This window comes from Rattus norvegicus, chromosome 15 (genome assembly GCF_021556685.1).
Source record: "Rattus norvegicus strain SHRSP/BbbUtx chromosome 15, alternate assembly SHRSP_T2T, whole genome shotgun sequence".
In the NCBI taxonomy this organism is placed as follows: Eukaryota; Metazoa; Chordata; class Mammalia; order Rodentia; family Muridae; genus Rattus; species Rattus norvegicus.
In genome coordinates, this window is record NC_141548.1 from 38,583,345 (window position 1) to 38,596,712 (window position 13,368).

Genomic DNA, 13,368 nt, shown 5'->3' on the forward strand with positions numbered 1-13,368 from the left:
GTAGGACCACCTAGTCTTAGAATGCTAGTTTCCAAAAGTGTGGTCCTAATAAATTTGCTTTCTTTATAAAACACCCAGCCTCAGAGACCTTTTTGAAGCAAAAGAAAACAGTAAGCATGTTGATTAAGCAGGATTCTTCTAAAAGTGGATAATATCTAAATTAACATAAACCTAAATTCAGACAGCTGGAGCTGAGAAAAAAGAAACATGTCCTCCTCTAACTCACCCCAACAGTAACTTACACTAGCAGTTTGTGGAATGAATGAGGAGTTGGCGGTATCTTTAATATACTGCCTTTTAAAAATTTGCATTTTATCATTTTCTTGGAAGTATCTAAAGTAAAATAATTGACATCTAGTTAATGCTCACTCGTTTATAACACAATGGCTATTAGTAGAGCTTAGGTGCAGTGTGGTTCATAAATACACTTTAGGGATGATGTGTGTGTCAGTATCGATGTGGTTAGAACACTTGAATGCTTAAAGGACAGATGCTTACATTTTACAGGAACTTGGGGTTAAGCCCTGTGTGTGATCTTTGAGCCTGGGGGAACTGATAGAATAAACACTGTCTGTTTGGTTTTTTTTAATAGTATTTTTTTAAATACCAAGATGGGATAGGGTGTAAGTTCCCAGAGAGCTGAGATTTCTGTCTGTTTTCTTCTTGACCAAAGACTATACCGGTCAGAGGAAGGGCAGGCTGCTGCAGATACTCGTCCAGGGAACTCTCCCTCAGCTGAGGGAGTACGGCTTGCGGTACTGATGCACACTGTCTTGTCATACCCACTGAAGCGTTGTAAGAGTCTTCATGTACACCTTCAATAATTCAGACTCCTGATTCTTTCTCAAGTATTGCTGCCTTCCCATCGGGTCTGTTCTACCCTCCAACCATGTAGAAAGCTTGGCAGGTTGCTGCCAGCGTCGCCGCAGGAAGAGGCAGCTGACATTCTAGCCCTTCCTGAGCCCCAGAAGCTTGTCATGTCTGAGTCTGAGGGTGCAGACCAGCCCTCCATGACAGAGCACTGGTGACAGTGTTGACTGCTTCACCAGCCAGGAGAAGCCAAATACCATCAGGGCAAGGAAGATGCAGCAGGTGCAGGAAGTAGACGTAGGAGCAGGAAGCTGGTTGGTTGTACTGCATCTGCACTCAGGAAGCAGAAAATGATGGACAGACAAGTGGGGCTGGGATAGAAAGGCTGAAGCCTTGCCCCAGTGATCCACGGAGGCTCCACCCACCTAAAAGCCTCACAGCCTTCCCATACAGTGCCGCCAGCCGGAGGCCAAATGTCCAAGCACATAAGGGAATGAGGGACTTTCGCATTCTGCATCACCTGTCTTTCATCTCTGTCTTTGTGAATTCCCAAAAGTATCTTTCTTCATCAGGAATCGAGTCAGTTCTTCCTTACTCTGGTTCTTCTTCTTACCCAGGTCACAGGAAAGGATCGTTTGTCAGCAGAGCCTTTCAGAGTCCCATGGCAGGCTCTACTCTGGGGATGGACATAGTAGCAGCTATGAACGGGCCCACACTCCCACCCACCCGCCTCTGGTTTCTTTAGATAACGTGTTTCTCTGTAGAATAGATATTAGCTTTCTTCAGTAAAGAAGAGCTTACTCACTTCAACGACATTATTCCATTATTTTCCCAGAGCATAAATGTCATAGGATTAGGTCTAATTACTTTCATAGAGAAAGCTTTAAATGACACAGACCTTATACCAAACTCAAGTTCTGTAATTCTTCCAGGTTGGAAAAGTGAGGACCTGAAGTTTATCATCACGCTGATCGTTGGGAATATCAGTCCAGTTTAACCCTGTCTGGCACTGTGGATTAGCGCTTATCTCAACATTTTAATCTTTTAGGCTCTTCGTCAGTTATTATGTGCACTTGAAAGTTAAGAGAGCACTTGAACACACTTGCTAGAAACAAAGGAACACAAGTATTCCCTCTGGGGTTTAAATAGATTTGAAAGATCAGTGCCAATACCATCACTCCCTCTAATCCTGTTTTTTCTTATCTGATTTGACAGTCCTTCTTAAAATTAAATGGAATGCCTTTGGTCGTGTTATCTTGTCAACTAAAATATCCAAAGGTTATTTTTACACTATAATGAGATCTGCCATTCATTTTTTCCACGTGATGTTATTTTTGAGTTGCCTGACCCTGAAGTATACTTGTAGCAGTGGCTTATTAAGCAGTTTACTGACGTGTACATTGTTTTGTTTTATGAAGCCACTGCCAAAAGCTATGGTGTCTCGTCTCTGTGAATCTAAGAAGGTCTGTGCCGCCGCAGAAATGCAGCTGCAGGTATGTGTGTGTGCCTCATGCTAACGTTTTCCAGACACTATCCCGAATAGACACTCAACTTTAAATTCTTGCCAGTGCACTTATTACAATAATTATGCTTCTGAACACCTTTTATCTCAGTTCAAAGAACTCAGCCAGAATTGACTCATGACATTCTCACACTATCTGTATGAGGTGCATGTGAAATATGAAGTATGGTCATTTCCCATTTTTACCAAGGAAATCAAAGCCTAGCAGGATTATAGAGCCAAGTTAGGGCTTGGGCCCAACCATATGTATTGTTACTCATTTTCTGGTTTTGTTTTGTTTTTTTTAAATTGTGGTTCTTCCTGTGAGGTTTAAACAGTAATTATTATTAGTTTTAGATGGTATTTGTAGATAGTTTCCTGGGTTACGAGATGAAGACAAGGACACTGTGATGACCATCTGGAGGCCAGGTCTGTTACCAGATGCTCCAATGTTTGCACTTACTGAGATTGTCTATGGGAGTGTCTCGTCCTTACAGATTAACAGAAACAAACAGTCCCTGCACACTTGCCTTGCACCTCAGCAGCACCCTTTCATGATCCCGTTAACTCTTTCAGACGGAAACTATTCTCCAGTTGCCTTTGGTTTTTAAAAATTCTCAACCCAAACCCCAGACAGTAAATTCAATCCCTAGAAAGCAATAAGAAATGGGATCTGTTTGTTGTATCTTGATATGTGTTCTGCCTTGGGGTATGCCGTATATCTGGAGTGTTCAACAGGCCTGGCTTCTGTTCTTGACTTCTTTAGTGAGGAGAATGGTTATAGCCATAACCGTGGCTTTTCATCTGATTTGTTTATTCAGTGGCCATGCATGTGAATCCAATTAAAAATTAATTTCAGTTTTTTAATAATAGTGTGACCTGGAGAAAGGCATTTTCTAACTTTGTTTTGATTTCGATATCTCAGTAATGGCCCAGGCTGGCCTTGCATGTGATCCTCCTGCCTCAGTCTTTCAGTGCCAGGATGGCATACTTGTGCAGCCCTGGCGCCGAAGCCTTTTGGTTTGCTTTTAGAAGTCTCATGAAGCTTTCTCTCTGAACCACAATTTTATTATGTTCCGATGATTTTATTTTAAACCAGGAACCAACTGTTCTTCCCCTCCCATCGAAAAGAATAAGCAAGAGTGGGAGGGGGGAGCCATTCCTTATGACCTAGCCTCTATTCCTTGGAGGCTGTGCCCTGCCTCTAAGCTGCAGTGCAGGCGAGCGGTGGACAGGCTCTGAGGTGGTTAGTATGTTAGAAACGGTCGTGTGCTGTAACAGACGGGCTGCGTCCTTCTGTAGGGTGCTAAGGCTTTTGGCTCCGGGAGTGCAGCAGTGTACTAAGTGATTGAAGCTAGCTTAAGGAACAGAGAGCCTTTTGGCTTACAGTTGGAGAGCGATCACAGTGCAGGCAGAGCCGCCTCGAGCAGGTCTGGAGGCAGGAGCAGGCGGCCGAGAGTGCGCATCGTAAGCTTCAAGCACAGAGCAGAAAGAATGAACTAGACATGGCATGAAGTCCTTAATTCTCAAAACCCCCTTCCGGGACATACTTCTTCCAACAAGGCCACACCTAAACCTCTCCAAACAGTGCCACCAAACTGGAACCAAGTGTTTCTACAGGTCCACATTTACATAATTTAAAAGGCATAGTCAAAGAAACAAAGCCCTTGACTTCTAGCTTGTTGTAGAGTAGAAGAAAAGTGTCCCCCACAGCTCAGGTTAGAGCAAGGTTCAGTTGATAATCATTTTCTCTGCTGGCTCTGGTTCCTTGGGTCCTCACTATCCACCGTTAGTGCTCATGGCAGAGCTGAGAGAGCCTCGTTTAGCTGTATGTTTACTTAGACAGCTAGAGGAACACAATGTTTGTGTTCAGAAAATGTCTGTGCTTCTCCAGGGAAGGCTTAGCTTAGCTTTATAATTCACAAGCATAATTCTATATGTAGGTGAAGGCAGGGGCCAGGGGTCATTTACATGTTTCCTTTTATCCAAACTAATCCTCACTTCTTTCAAGTCAGCAGCTGTGCATTCTCTGCAGATTCCATTTCTAAGCCAGAAAGACTCACCACAGCGGTGTAACTGCACGTCAGACTGTCTCTTTAACTAAAACACTCCATGTTTCTTACACGGTAAATTCACACTGCGGTACCACTCCAGCGCCTAGGTCAGATGTCCAAATTTTATGTTCAGATTTCCTGTGCTGCTTTCCTCTGTTCCGTGGTCACTGTCCTCAACTCGAGAGGTGCCCCTCCCCCTCCCCTGCTGCAGCTGTTTCCTTTGTTCTTCCTGATAGAGAGCTGACATCTGTGGGTCCCTTGCTCCAAATCCTGCAGCAGCTGCACCAGGGTCTGCCCCTTCTGTGTTCTACTGCCCTAGATGCTTTCTGCAGCCTTCTCTACACAGCTGTGTCACTTAGTGGTCCTTCCCTTCTAGACACAAAGCTAGGACTCTGACCGCCTCACACCTCTCCCTGATGATGAGCGGGATCCAGGAGGACACCGAACAAGATTTGTTAGATACAGGCACCACAAGCTGTAATTCTGATGTTTTAAAACGTATTTATAACTGCGTAATTCCAGTTTTGTGGCCACAAATTTAATGATGGATAAGGTTCAAAACTGAACGGCAACCTTTATTATGGAAAGCTTGAGAGTACCCCTTTAAACTCTTGACTGGTTATATACATGGTTCAGAGTATGTCTCAGATAACACATATTTATGTCTGTGAGTCTTTTCAGCTGTGGTTCATAATTGCCACTCTGGTGCACTTACGACATCTTTGACTGACCACATCTTAACTACAGGATGGACTACCAAAGCTAAACAGAGGTTTCTGTCTGCCTAGGTCTTTTATGCCGCCCTGGATCAAATCTACCATGGCCAGCATCCCCTGAAGAAGTCAACCACAGACATCCTCATGGAAACACAAGAGCAGTTTTATGGCTTACCCTATGTTCCTGACACTGTAAGTCCGCATTTTAGTTCATCATGCTGTGAATGGCTCTGCTCATTTCTCTAGGTCACCATCAATACCTCCTGGAAGACCTGAGACCCCTATATTTGTGTTGAACATTTTTCATGGGCAGATGTGAGAATCCCCCTGCTCTGTGCATTTTCTCTTTTCTCTCAGTGCTTCCCACGTGCCTGGGAACCTGGGATTCGTCAGTATTCTTTTTAGTTTGTTTTTAATTACACATAGATGTTGAGATTGTCCTAGCATGCATCGCAAAGAGAACTAACATTTACTGAGTACCTTGCATTGTACCAGGGGCTGGGCTGTAGTCTTTATATCCTGTCTTACTTAGTGCCCTGCTAAGCCAAAGGATAGGAGGCTGGTTGCCATGTCCAAGTCCTAAGTGCCTGACTTTGGAAAAAGAACTCTAATTTCCCTCTTAAACTGGCCTAGTCTTGTAAGTACTCTCCTCTCATTGAGCCTATTGAGGTCCTCCCCAGGGTTAGATAGTGATGTACTGGGGTCCAAAGGCACTTTAAACTTTCTCTGGCTAGTCCCAGGTTCCTGTGGAAAGAGGAACAACCGATTAGCTCAGCAGTGTGGACTCATTTCTCATGGCTTCCTAGCTGTCGGTGATAAGAGCACAGGGGAACTCCACCCTGCACTAGAATGCTTTCTAAGCATTTAAGCAGAGAGAGAGTATGTATTGAGTCTATCACTGGAAAGGTACAGATGTATCTGGTTCTAGCTAAACTGAACCTAGGTCTTCTATAACATCACTGCAAATGTGTCTCTTCTCTGTTCTCAGCTCTGTTGTTCTCTGGGTTGGTTTTATTTCCCCTGTCCAGGAGGTGAGCTAGCTATAACTGGCTTGAGATTGTGTCTGTCCAACCTAGTCAGTTCAATAAGGAGGTAATGTTAAGAGAATTCCATAAGCTGTGGGAAGACAAAGTCAGTGCCAAGTTAAAGGATTAGACATCAGATGATGTCAAAGACTAAGTTAATCATTAAATTTTAACAAGCCCCCAGGTCACTGTCTCCTCACTAGTAAATATGTTCAGAAATAATTTATGTGCCAGTTGAGGGGGCATTTGACCTTTACAGTGCCCCATGCCATTAGATTCATATCATCTTATAAGCTGAATGTTCTAGAAGTACAGAGCCATGGCTCTCGTTGCCTAGTTTTGATTTTCTATCACTTATTACTCTAACCTGTGATCTAGTGAGCTCTTCAGTTTGTATGCTAGGGAGCGTTGGTGTGGATGAGAACAACCTCTTAACAATGGAAGTCAGAGTAGTAGCTATTTCCTAGGTTTTAATAGCTGTTATCTAATTTGTGGACATTCTGGGGCTTGTGTAGGGTGTTTTTTGTTTTGTTGTGGGTTTTTGTTGTTGTTGTTGTTGTTCTCACCAAACATTCCACTTAGTTTTCTAAAAATAATAATGCAACTTGGGGCGAAAGAGATGTCTCAGTGGTCGAGAGCACTTGCTGCTCTTTCAGAAGACCCGGGTTCAATTTTCAGTGCCTACAGAGGCTCATCGCCATCTGTAACTCCAGTTTCAGGGGCTATGACACCCTCTTCTGGCTTCCACAGGCAGCAGGCACATACAAAGTGTATATCCACACATACACACACAGGCCAAACACCCAAACACAAAATAAAAATAAATAAGTCTTAAGTCAAGATTAATGTAGGTGCGACACAAAATAACCATTGGGGAGTGAGCCCCATAAATGATTGCAGCCATAGATAGTGGGGGGACTGGACACTCTGCAAACCCTGAGGAACTAAGAGGAGCATGTCTGCTGCCGTTCCTTACTCCGTGTCTTAGTCACTGGACTCTCCAAACCTATAGAGCTGAGTGGCTGAGGACCATGTCTTCTACTGTTTTTTAGCCGGTGTCTTAGTCACTTTTCCATTGCTGTGATAAAACAACACGGCCAAGGCAACTTACAAGAGAAAGCATTAATTGAGCGTTCAGTGTCAGAAGGTTAAAGCCCATGATGGCAGAGTGAAGAGAAGCTAAGGGCCACATCTGCGCCACCGCCACGAGAGAGAGAGAGAGAGAGAGAGAGAGAGAGAGAGAGAGAGAGAGAGAGAGAGAGAGAGAGAGAGAGACAGACAGAGAGAGAGAGAGAGAGAGACAGAGAGAGAGACAGAGAGAGACAGAGAGAGAGAGACAGAGAGACAGAGAGACAGAGAGAAAGAGAGACAGAGGAGGGAGCACACTGGAGTGAAGGCAGAGGGGGGGAGCACACTGGAATGGCACAGTGTTCTTACAACCTTAAAGCCAACCCCTAGTGACACACCTCCTCCAATAAGGCCACCTCCTAATCCTTTCCAAACAGTTCCATGAACTGAGGACCAAGTATTCAAACACATGAGTCTATGGAGGCCATTATTCAGAGCACCGTATTCTACGCCATAGGCTTCTGGCCTGTCAAAATGCACAATGCATTTAATCCACCTTCAAAAGCCTGCATGGTCGCCCACAGTCTCAACATTCTCTTCTGGGACTCAAGGAAATCTCTTAATTGTGACCACCGTAAAATGTAAAAGCAGATTCCGTATTTCCAACATAGAGCGGCACAGACTCTACATCATACCAAAGGGGGAAGGGAAACTTCTCTCTCTCAGGCCATGGCATCATAGGACTGTGGCACTGTGGGCAGGAGTGCAGAACACATCCCGCATTTCGGAGGGAGTTTGGGCATTCTCCACTAACACTGGATGTGAGCGCTCTGGGGCCAGCATTCATCTCCTGCAGTCAGTGGAGACAGCATGCTGAGGTGTACTCTTGGTTCCAGGGACTACAGAAAGGAGTTTATAGCAGGTTGTGGGTGTCTTTGAAGGGGAATGGAGAAGATTCTGTGAAAAGCCCAGGTTATTGTCAGCTTGAAAAGCACTGTACAGAAGGAGAAACTAAGAGGCAGACTTACTGAGTCCAGCAGGCATAAGCTGCTGTCAAGAAAGTCGAACTAAGTAGCACTTCCATGGAAAGCCACAGAGATTTGTTCCACACTGGGGATAGTTTGAGCCTATGAGACCTCAAGCCTACCCTCCCGGTGACATACCTTGTCCAGTGATGCCACACCTACTCCAACAAGGCCATGCCTCCTATTAGTGTTACTTCCGACAGGCCAGGCACTAGACACATGAGTCTATGAGGGTCATTCCTATTCAAACCACCACCGAAGCAAGGGAGTCTCACAGTGCAGCTGGTGCATCTACTCTGGCCTGGGAAGGGGACTGTGTGTGCTACAGCAGTATTTATAGCTTAAGTCACTGGGTGGCTGTCTAGCTGGTGAGTTGACCATTCTACTTTATTAATCGAAATGTATTCTTGCTATTCAGAAAATCTTTGAAATTACTGAAAGGTGATTTTGTTTCCACTATATGGGGTAAAGATAAAGAGTATGTTTTGAGAGACTCATACTAGGGTGTCCTGTGCCATAGCAAAACCGATGGTGGCCCGAACCAGGACAGTGGTTGCATGTAAAGGATGGTGCAGAAGCAGAGGTAAGCTCTAGGACTGGGCCAGATGTGCAGGTTGGGTGCTGAGCAAAAGCAAAGGAGACAGAGTACAGGGTGGTAGGGCCATGTTGGCTAGAAGACAGTATCATAGTGACTTTATAGTATTCCCCACTAACTTGTTTCCAGGAATCGTTTGTCTCAAATAGTTTCATTCCCTGAAGAATAAAAGTTGAGTGAGAACCTAGAGAGTATTTGTAGGGCTTACAGAGTCTATACAAAGTATCTGGGTGCTTTCCTTGTGGTGTCAGCCAATAGGCAATGGTCACAGATGTACTTCGGAACATTCCTTATGTGTGCTAGTTACTCTTCTTGGGAGTAAAGTCTCGGCCATATTTGGGAGATGCAGTACAGGATCACGAGCTTCAAAGCCCAAGTCTCTCCCACGAGACCCAGAAGCTACAGCACACAGAAAAACAGGTCCACTATCCAGGGAGGATTTCATAGATCATTGTCTCGCCACCTACTCCTTGGTGTGCCTCGCTTTGATAAAACTGAACTCATATGACTGTACTGTTCACATTACTGGAACTGTCTTTGTTACCTATGAAGTATGGGTACTGACTCTCTGAGTGGGTAAGTAGCCTCGTTGTGTCAGCATCTCATTAATATTTATGTTGAGTGCTAAACCGCTTTGTAAACTAGAGAAAGTCAGTTTGCACTTGACTTGTTTTCCATAGCAGTAGTTTGATGCTGGGAACCCAGAGGTCTTATTCAGCTAGTTATAGGGTGAATTTACATCACAGTCCCACAGACTGATTTTCTGTAGGATTCCATCTCTTTATGGATGGAGTCATATTGCTTTTTTAAAATATATTTCTATTTGGGTATCATATGCATATGTGTGTTGTGGTGATACACATGCGAACAAAGGTGCCTTCAGGGTCTGGAGAAGGGTTTCACTTCCCCTGGAGCTGGAGTAAGGAGTAGATGTCACAGCCTGTGGTGGGTGCTGAGATCAGAACTACAGCAGCCTAACCCTATACAAGGGCAGTGCACACTCCTAACCAGAGTCATCTCTAGTCCTTGTTGCTTTTTAATGACTTAATCCTCTCCTAAGAATCTTTTCTTTCAAAGTGATTGCCCGTTTCTTCCATTGTAACCCAGATTGTATACAGTGTTATAATTTTGCTGTTCTGGTATTCTAGATTTGTAACTTGTTGCTGTTGTGTTTTGAGACAGGGTCCTTGTCTTAGTTAGAGTCTTATTGCTATGAACAGACCCCATGACTAATGTAAGTTTTATAAAGGACAACATTTAATTGGGGCTGGCTTACAGGTTCAGAGGTTCAATCCATTATCATCAAGGCGGCAGCATCGCAGCATCCAGGCAGGCATGGTGCAGGAGGAGCTGAGTTCTACATCTTCACCCGAAGGAAGCCAGAAAGAGACTGAGCATCCCCAGGAAGCTAGGAGGAGGTCTCCAAGCCCACCCCCACAGTGACACACTTCCTCCAACAAGGCCACACCTTCTAATAGTGCCACTCCCTGGGCCAAGCATATGCAAACCATCACAGTCCTTAAGCTATCCAGGCTGTCCTGGAGCTCACACTCTCCTGCCTCAGCCACTGAAGCACTAAGATGACTGGTGTATGCCGACCACCACACTGACTAGGTTTGTGTTTCAGCATTCTTGCTTGCTCTGAAGCTGATGAGGGATATCAGGTCTAGGAAAGATTGGGAGAGCTCCTGTACCCTCTGTCCCTCTCAGTCGGCCTAGTGAGTGAGTTCTGGTATAGACCATGAACAGATGACTCCCACGTGGGCAGGTGTGTTGGTGTTATTGGTGCTTTAAAGAGCTTTGTTCAATAGTAGGTGGTAAAGCATGGTTGCTGGCATAGCTCTCCTTGGACCAACAGTATTTCTTAAAAAAAAAAAAAAAAAAAAAAAAGAGGTGCCTTTCCGATTTGCAAGAAGTGACTGTGGCTTTCCACATTTTTGTTCAAACAAGCGTGGCCCAGACTCTCCCTACTGTGCCAGCTGAGCCTGAGTCAAACTGAAATGAAGCCACAGGAAAAAGAAGGCTGGCAAAACAGAAGCTTGTCCCCAGAGCCCGGCTCGGCTCTCGCCGGCCTGGAGGACTGGTAGACCTGGCCTAGGAGATGCTGGTAGAAGGTGAACTGACTCCACTCTGGCACCCGAGCCAGCAGTCAGGGACACGGTATCCACGAGGAACGGCTGTTTTGTAGAGAGTAGAAATGTGGTACGTGTGATGTCACATGACTGTAGCCTGTCTAGGTGTTGGGTCACCATATATGTGTCCTAGGAGATAGGTCAAGACACAAGCTCTGTGGATTGGGGTGTTACTACCTAGAGATCTCAGAGAATCTGTGGGCGATGGTGCTGGAGAGATAAGGGCAGAGGATAGAGTGACGACACCTCTGGTGTGCAGGAGTGGCCATCAGAGGAACACTAGCCCAGCCTGCATGATTGGACATGACCTTTTCATGGGGACAGCCATTTCTCAATATCAGCAGAACCCCCAATTTCAAACATGCTATTTTCCTTTCTACTTCTGTTCCTGCAATCCCAACAGTATACTGTTCTGTTCTTTATTATGTTAGGGTTACATTGGCTAGATGGTGGCTTGAATATTGTTTATAGAGTGCTTGCTTTGAATGTGGTCTCTGATTCCCAAGGAGAGCATAATAAATGAAGGCTCACCATACGGTTTTATATGATCTGAAGGCTTCCCACGTTGGAATTGCTTGATTTGGAAAGCAAATTCCCAAACTGGCATTTCTGTGGCTACGATTGTGCGTTCAAGGGAAAGTAGCTGCTCACGGACAGGCCAGAGTGCTGAAGGGAGATTTGTAGCTGCTGTAGATTCCAGATGCTCGTGCCCCTGACTCTCATCCCCCAGCCTTCCTGATCCTACAGTGTGAAGAGCTTGTGAGGCAGTTTGCTGTGTGGCCTACGCTGGCCTGGAGCTTGTGAGGCGGCTTGCTGTGTAGCCTACGCTGGCCTGGCCACACAGTCTTGTCTCAGCTTCCCAGTGTGGGGCTTAGCGCACATGCACACAATGACCCTGAGGTCTTCTTTCCTGCTCACTTGATAGCTTTTAGGAGCTTTGTGTTGGATTCCTTGTGTGAAGTATGTGAATGGTATACCCATACAGTATAATATAGTGATATTGCAGAGAGAACTACACGCCAATGGGTATGTTGCATTAAAGCTAATTAAAATTGTTTTCAGTTTTTAGTTCTAAATATGTAAAGCTTTTCACAGGGAATTCCACCAATGAATGAACGAATTTAATGGTGCTGGGGGTAGAGCACAGGAGATCTACACGTAGGTGAGCTCTCTTTCCTAAGCCTTGCCTGAGCCACGCTGTCACTGCTTAGTTCTAGTATTACTATGGACTGGCATGGCTGCTTACTGCACCAGACAATGATGAGCTCCTTTTGGTGGTGTCGCTGTTTTAATTTTTAAATTATGGATGAAAGATGACTATAACAAGTAGTTATAAATTAAATAATTTTACCATCTGGATTAAAGGACTTTTGAGGGAGAAAAAATATATATATACACACTTTTTAAAATAAGGCTGGTGAAAGAAACTCTGAACACCCAGGGTCTTTCTGGAGACGTCATCTGAAGCTTGAGCACACAGGGCCTTTCTGGAGACGTCATCTGAAGCTTGAGCACCCAGGGCCTTTCTGGAGACGTCATCTGAAGCTTGAGCACCCAGGGTCTTTCTGGAGACGTCATCTGAAGCTTGAGCACACAGGGCCTTTCTGGAGACGTCATCTGAAGCTTGAGCACACAGGGCCTTTCTGGAGACGTCATCTGAAGCTTGAGCACACAGGGCCTTTCTGGAGACGTCATCTGAAGCTTGAGCACACAGGGTCTTTCTGGAGACGTCATCTGAAGCTTGAGCACACAGGGTCTTTCTGGAGACGTCATCTGAAGCTTGAGCACACAGGGTCTTTCTGGAGACGTCATCTGAAGCTTGAGCACACAGGGCCTTTCTGGAGACGTCATCTGAAGCTTGAGCACACAGGGTCTTTCTGGAGACGTCATCTGAAGCTTGAGCACACAGGGCCTTTCTGGAGACGTCATCTGAAGCTTGAGCACACAGGGCCTTTCTGGAGACGTCATCTGAAGCTTGAGCACACAGGGCCTTTCTGGAGACGTCATCTGAAGCTTGAGCACACAGGGCCTTTCTGGAGACGTCATCTGAAGCTTGAGCACACAGGGCCTTTCTGGAGATGTCATCTGAAGCTTGAGCACCCAGGGCCTTTCTGGAGACGTCATCTGAAGCTTGAGCACACAGGGTCTTTCTGGAGACGTCATCTGAAGCTTGAGCACACAGGGCCTTTCTGGAGACGTCATCTGAAGCTTGAGCACACAGGGTCTTTCTGGAGACGTCATCTGAAGCTTGAGCACACAGGGCCTTTCTGGAGACGTCATCTGAAGCTTGAGCACACAGGGCCTTTCTGGAGACGTCATCTGAAGCTTGAGCACACAGGGTCTTTCTGGAGACGTCATCTGAAGCTTGAGCACACAGGGTCTTTCTGGAGACGTCATCTGAAGCTTGAGCACACAGGGTCTTTCTGGAGATGTCATCTGAAG

At 45.4% G+C, this 13,368-nt stretch overlaps 1 protein-coding gene across 2 annotated transcripts in view; it reads left to right on the top strand.

Moving 5' to 3' along the window:
* The window catches only part of Mipep (mitochondrial intermediate peptidase), a 125,466-nt gene that overhangs the window by 52,474 nt on the left and 59,624 nt on the right, over window positions 1-13,368 (top strand). For both annotated transcript variants that reach the window (XM_087586646.1, NM_031052.2), the window contains 2 exon segments: window positions 2,229-2,303; window positions 5,154-5,273. In XM_087586646.1, the coding sequence (XP_087442772.1) occupies window positions 2,229-2,303; window positions 5,154-5,273 (195 nt within the window).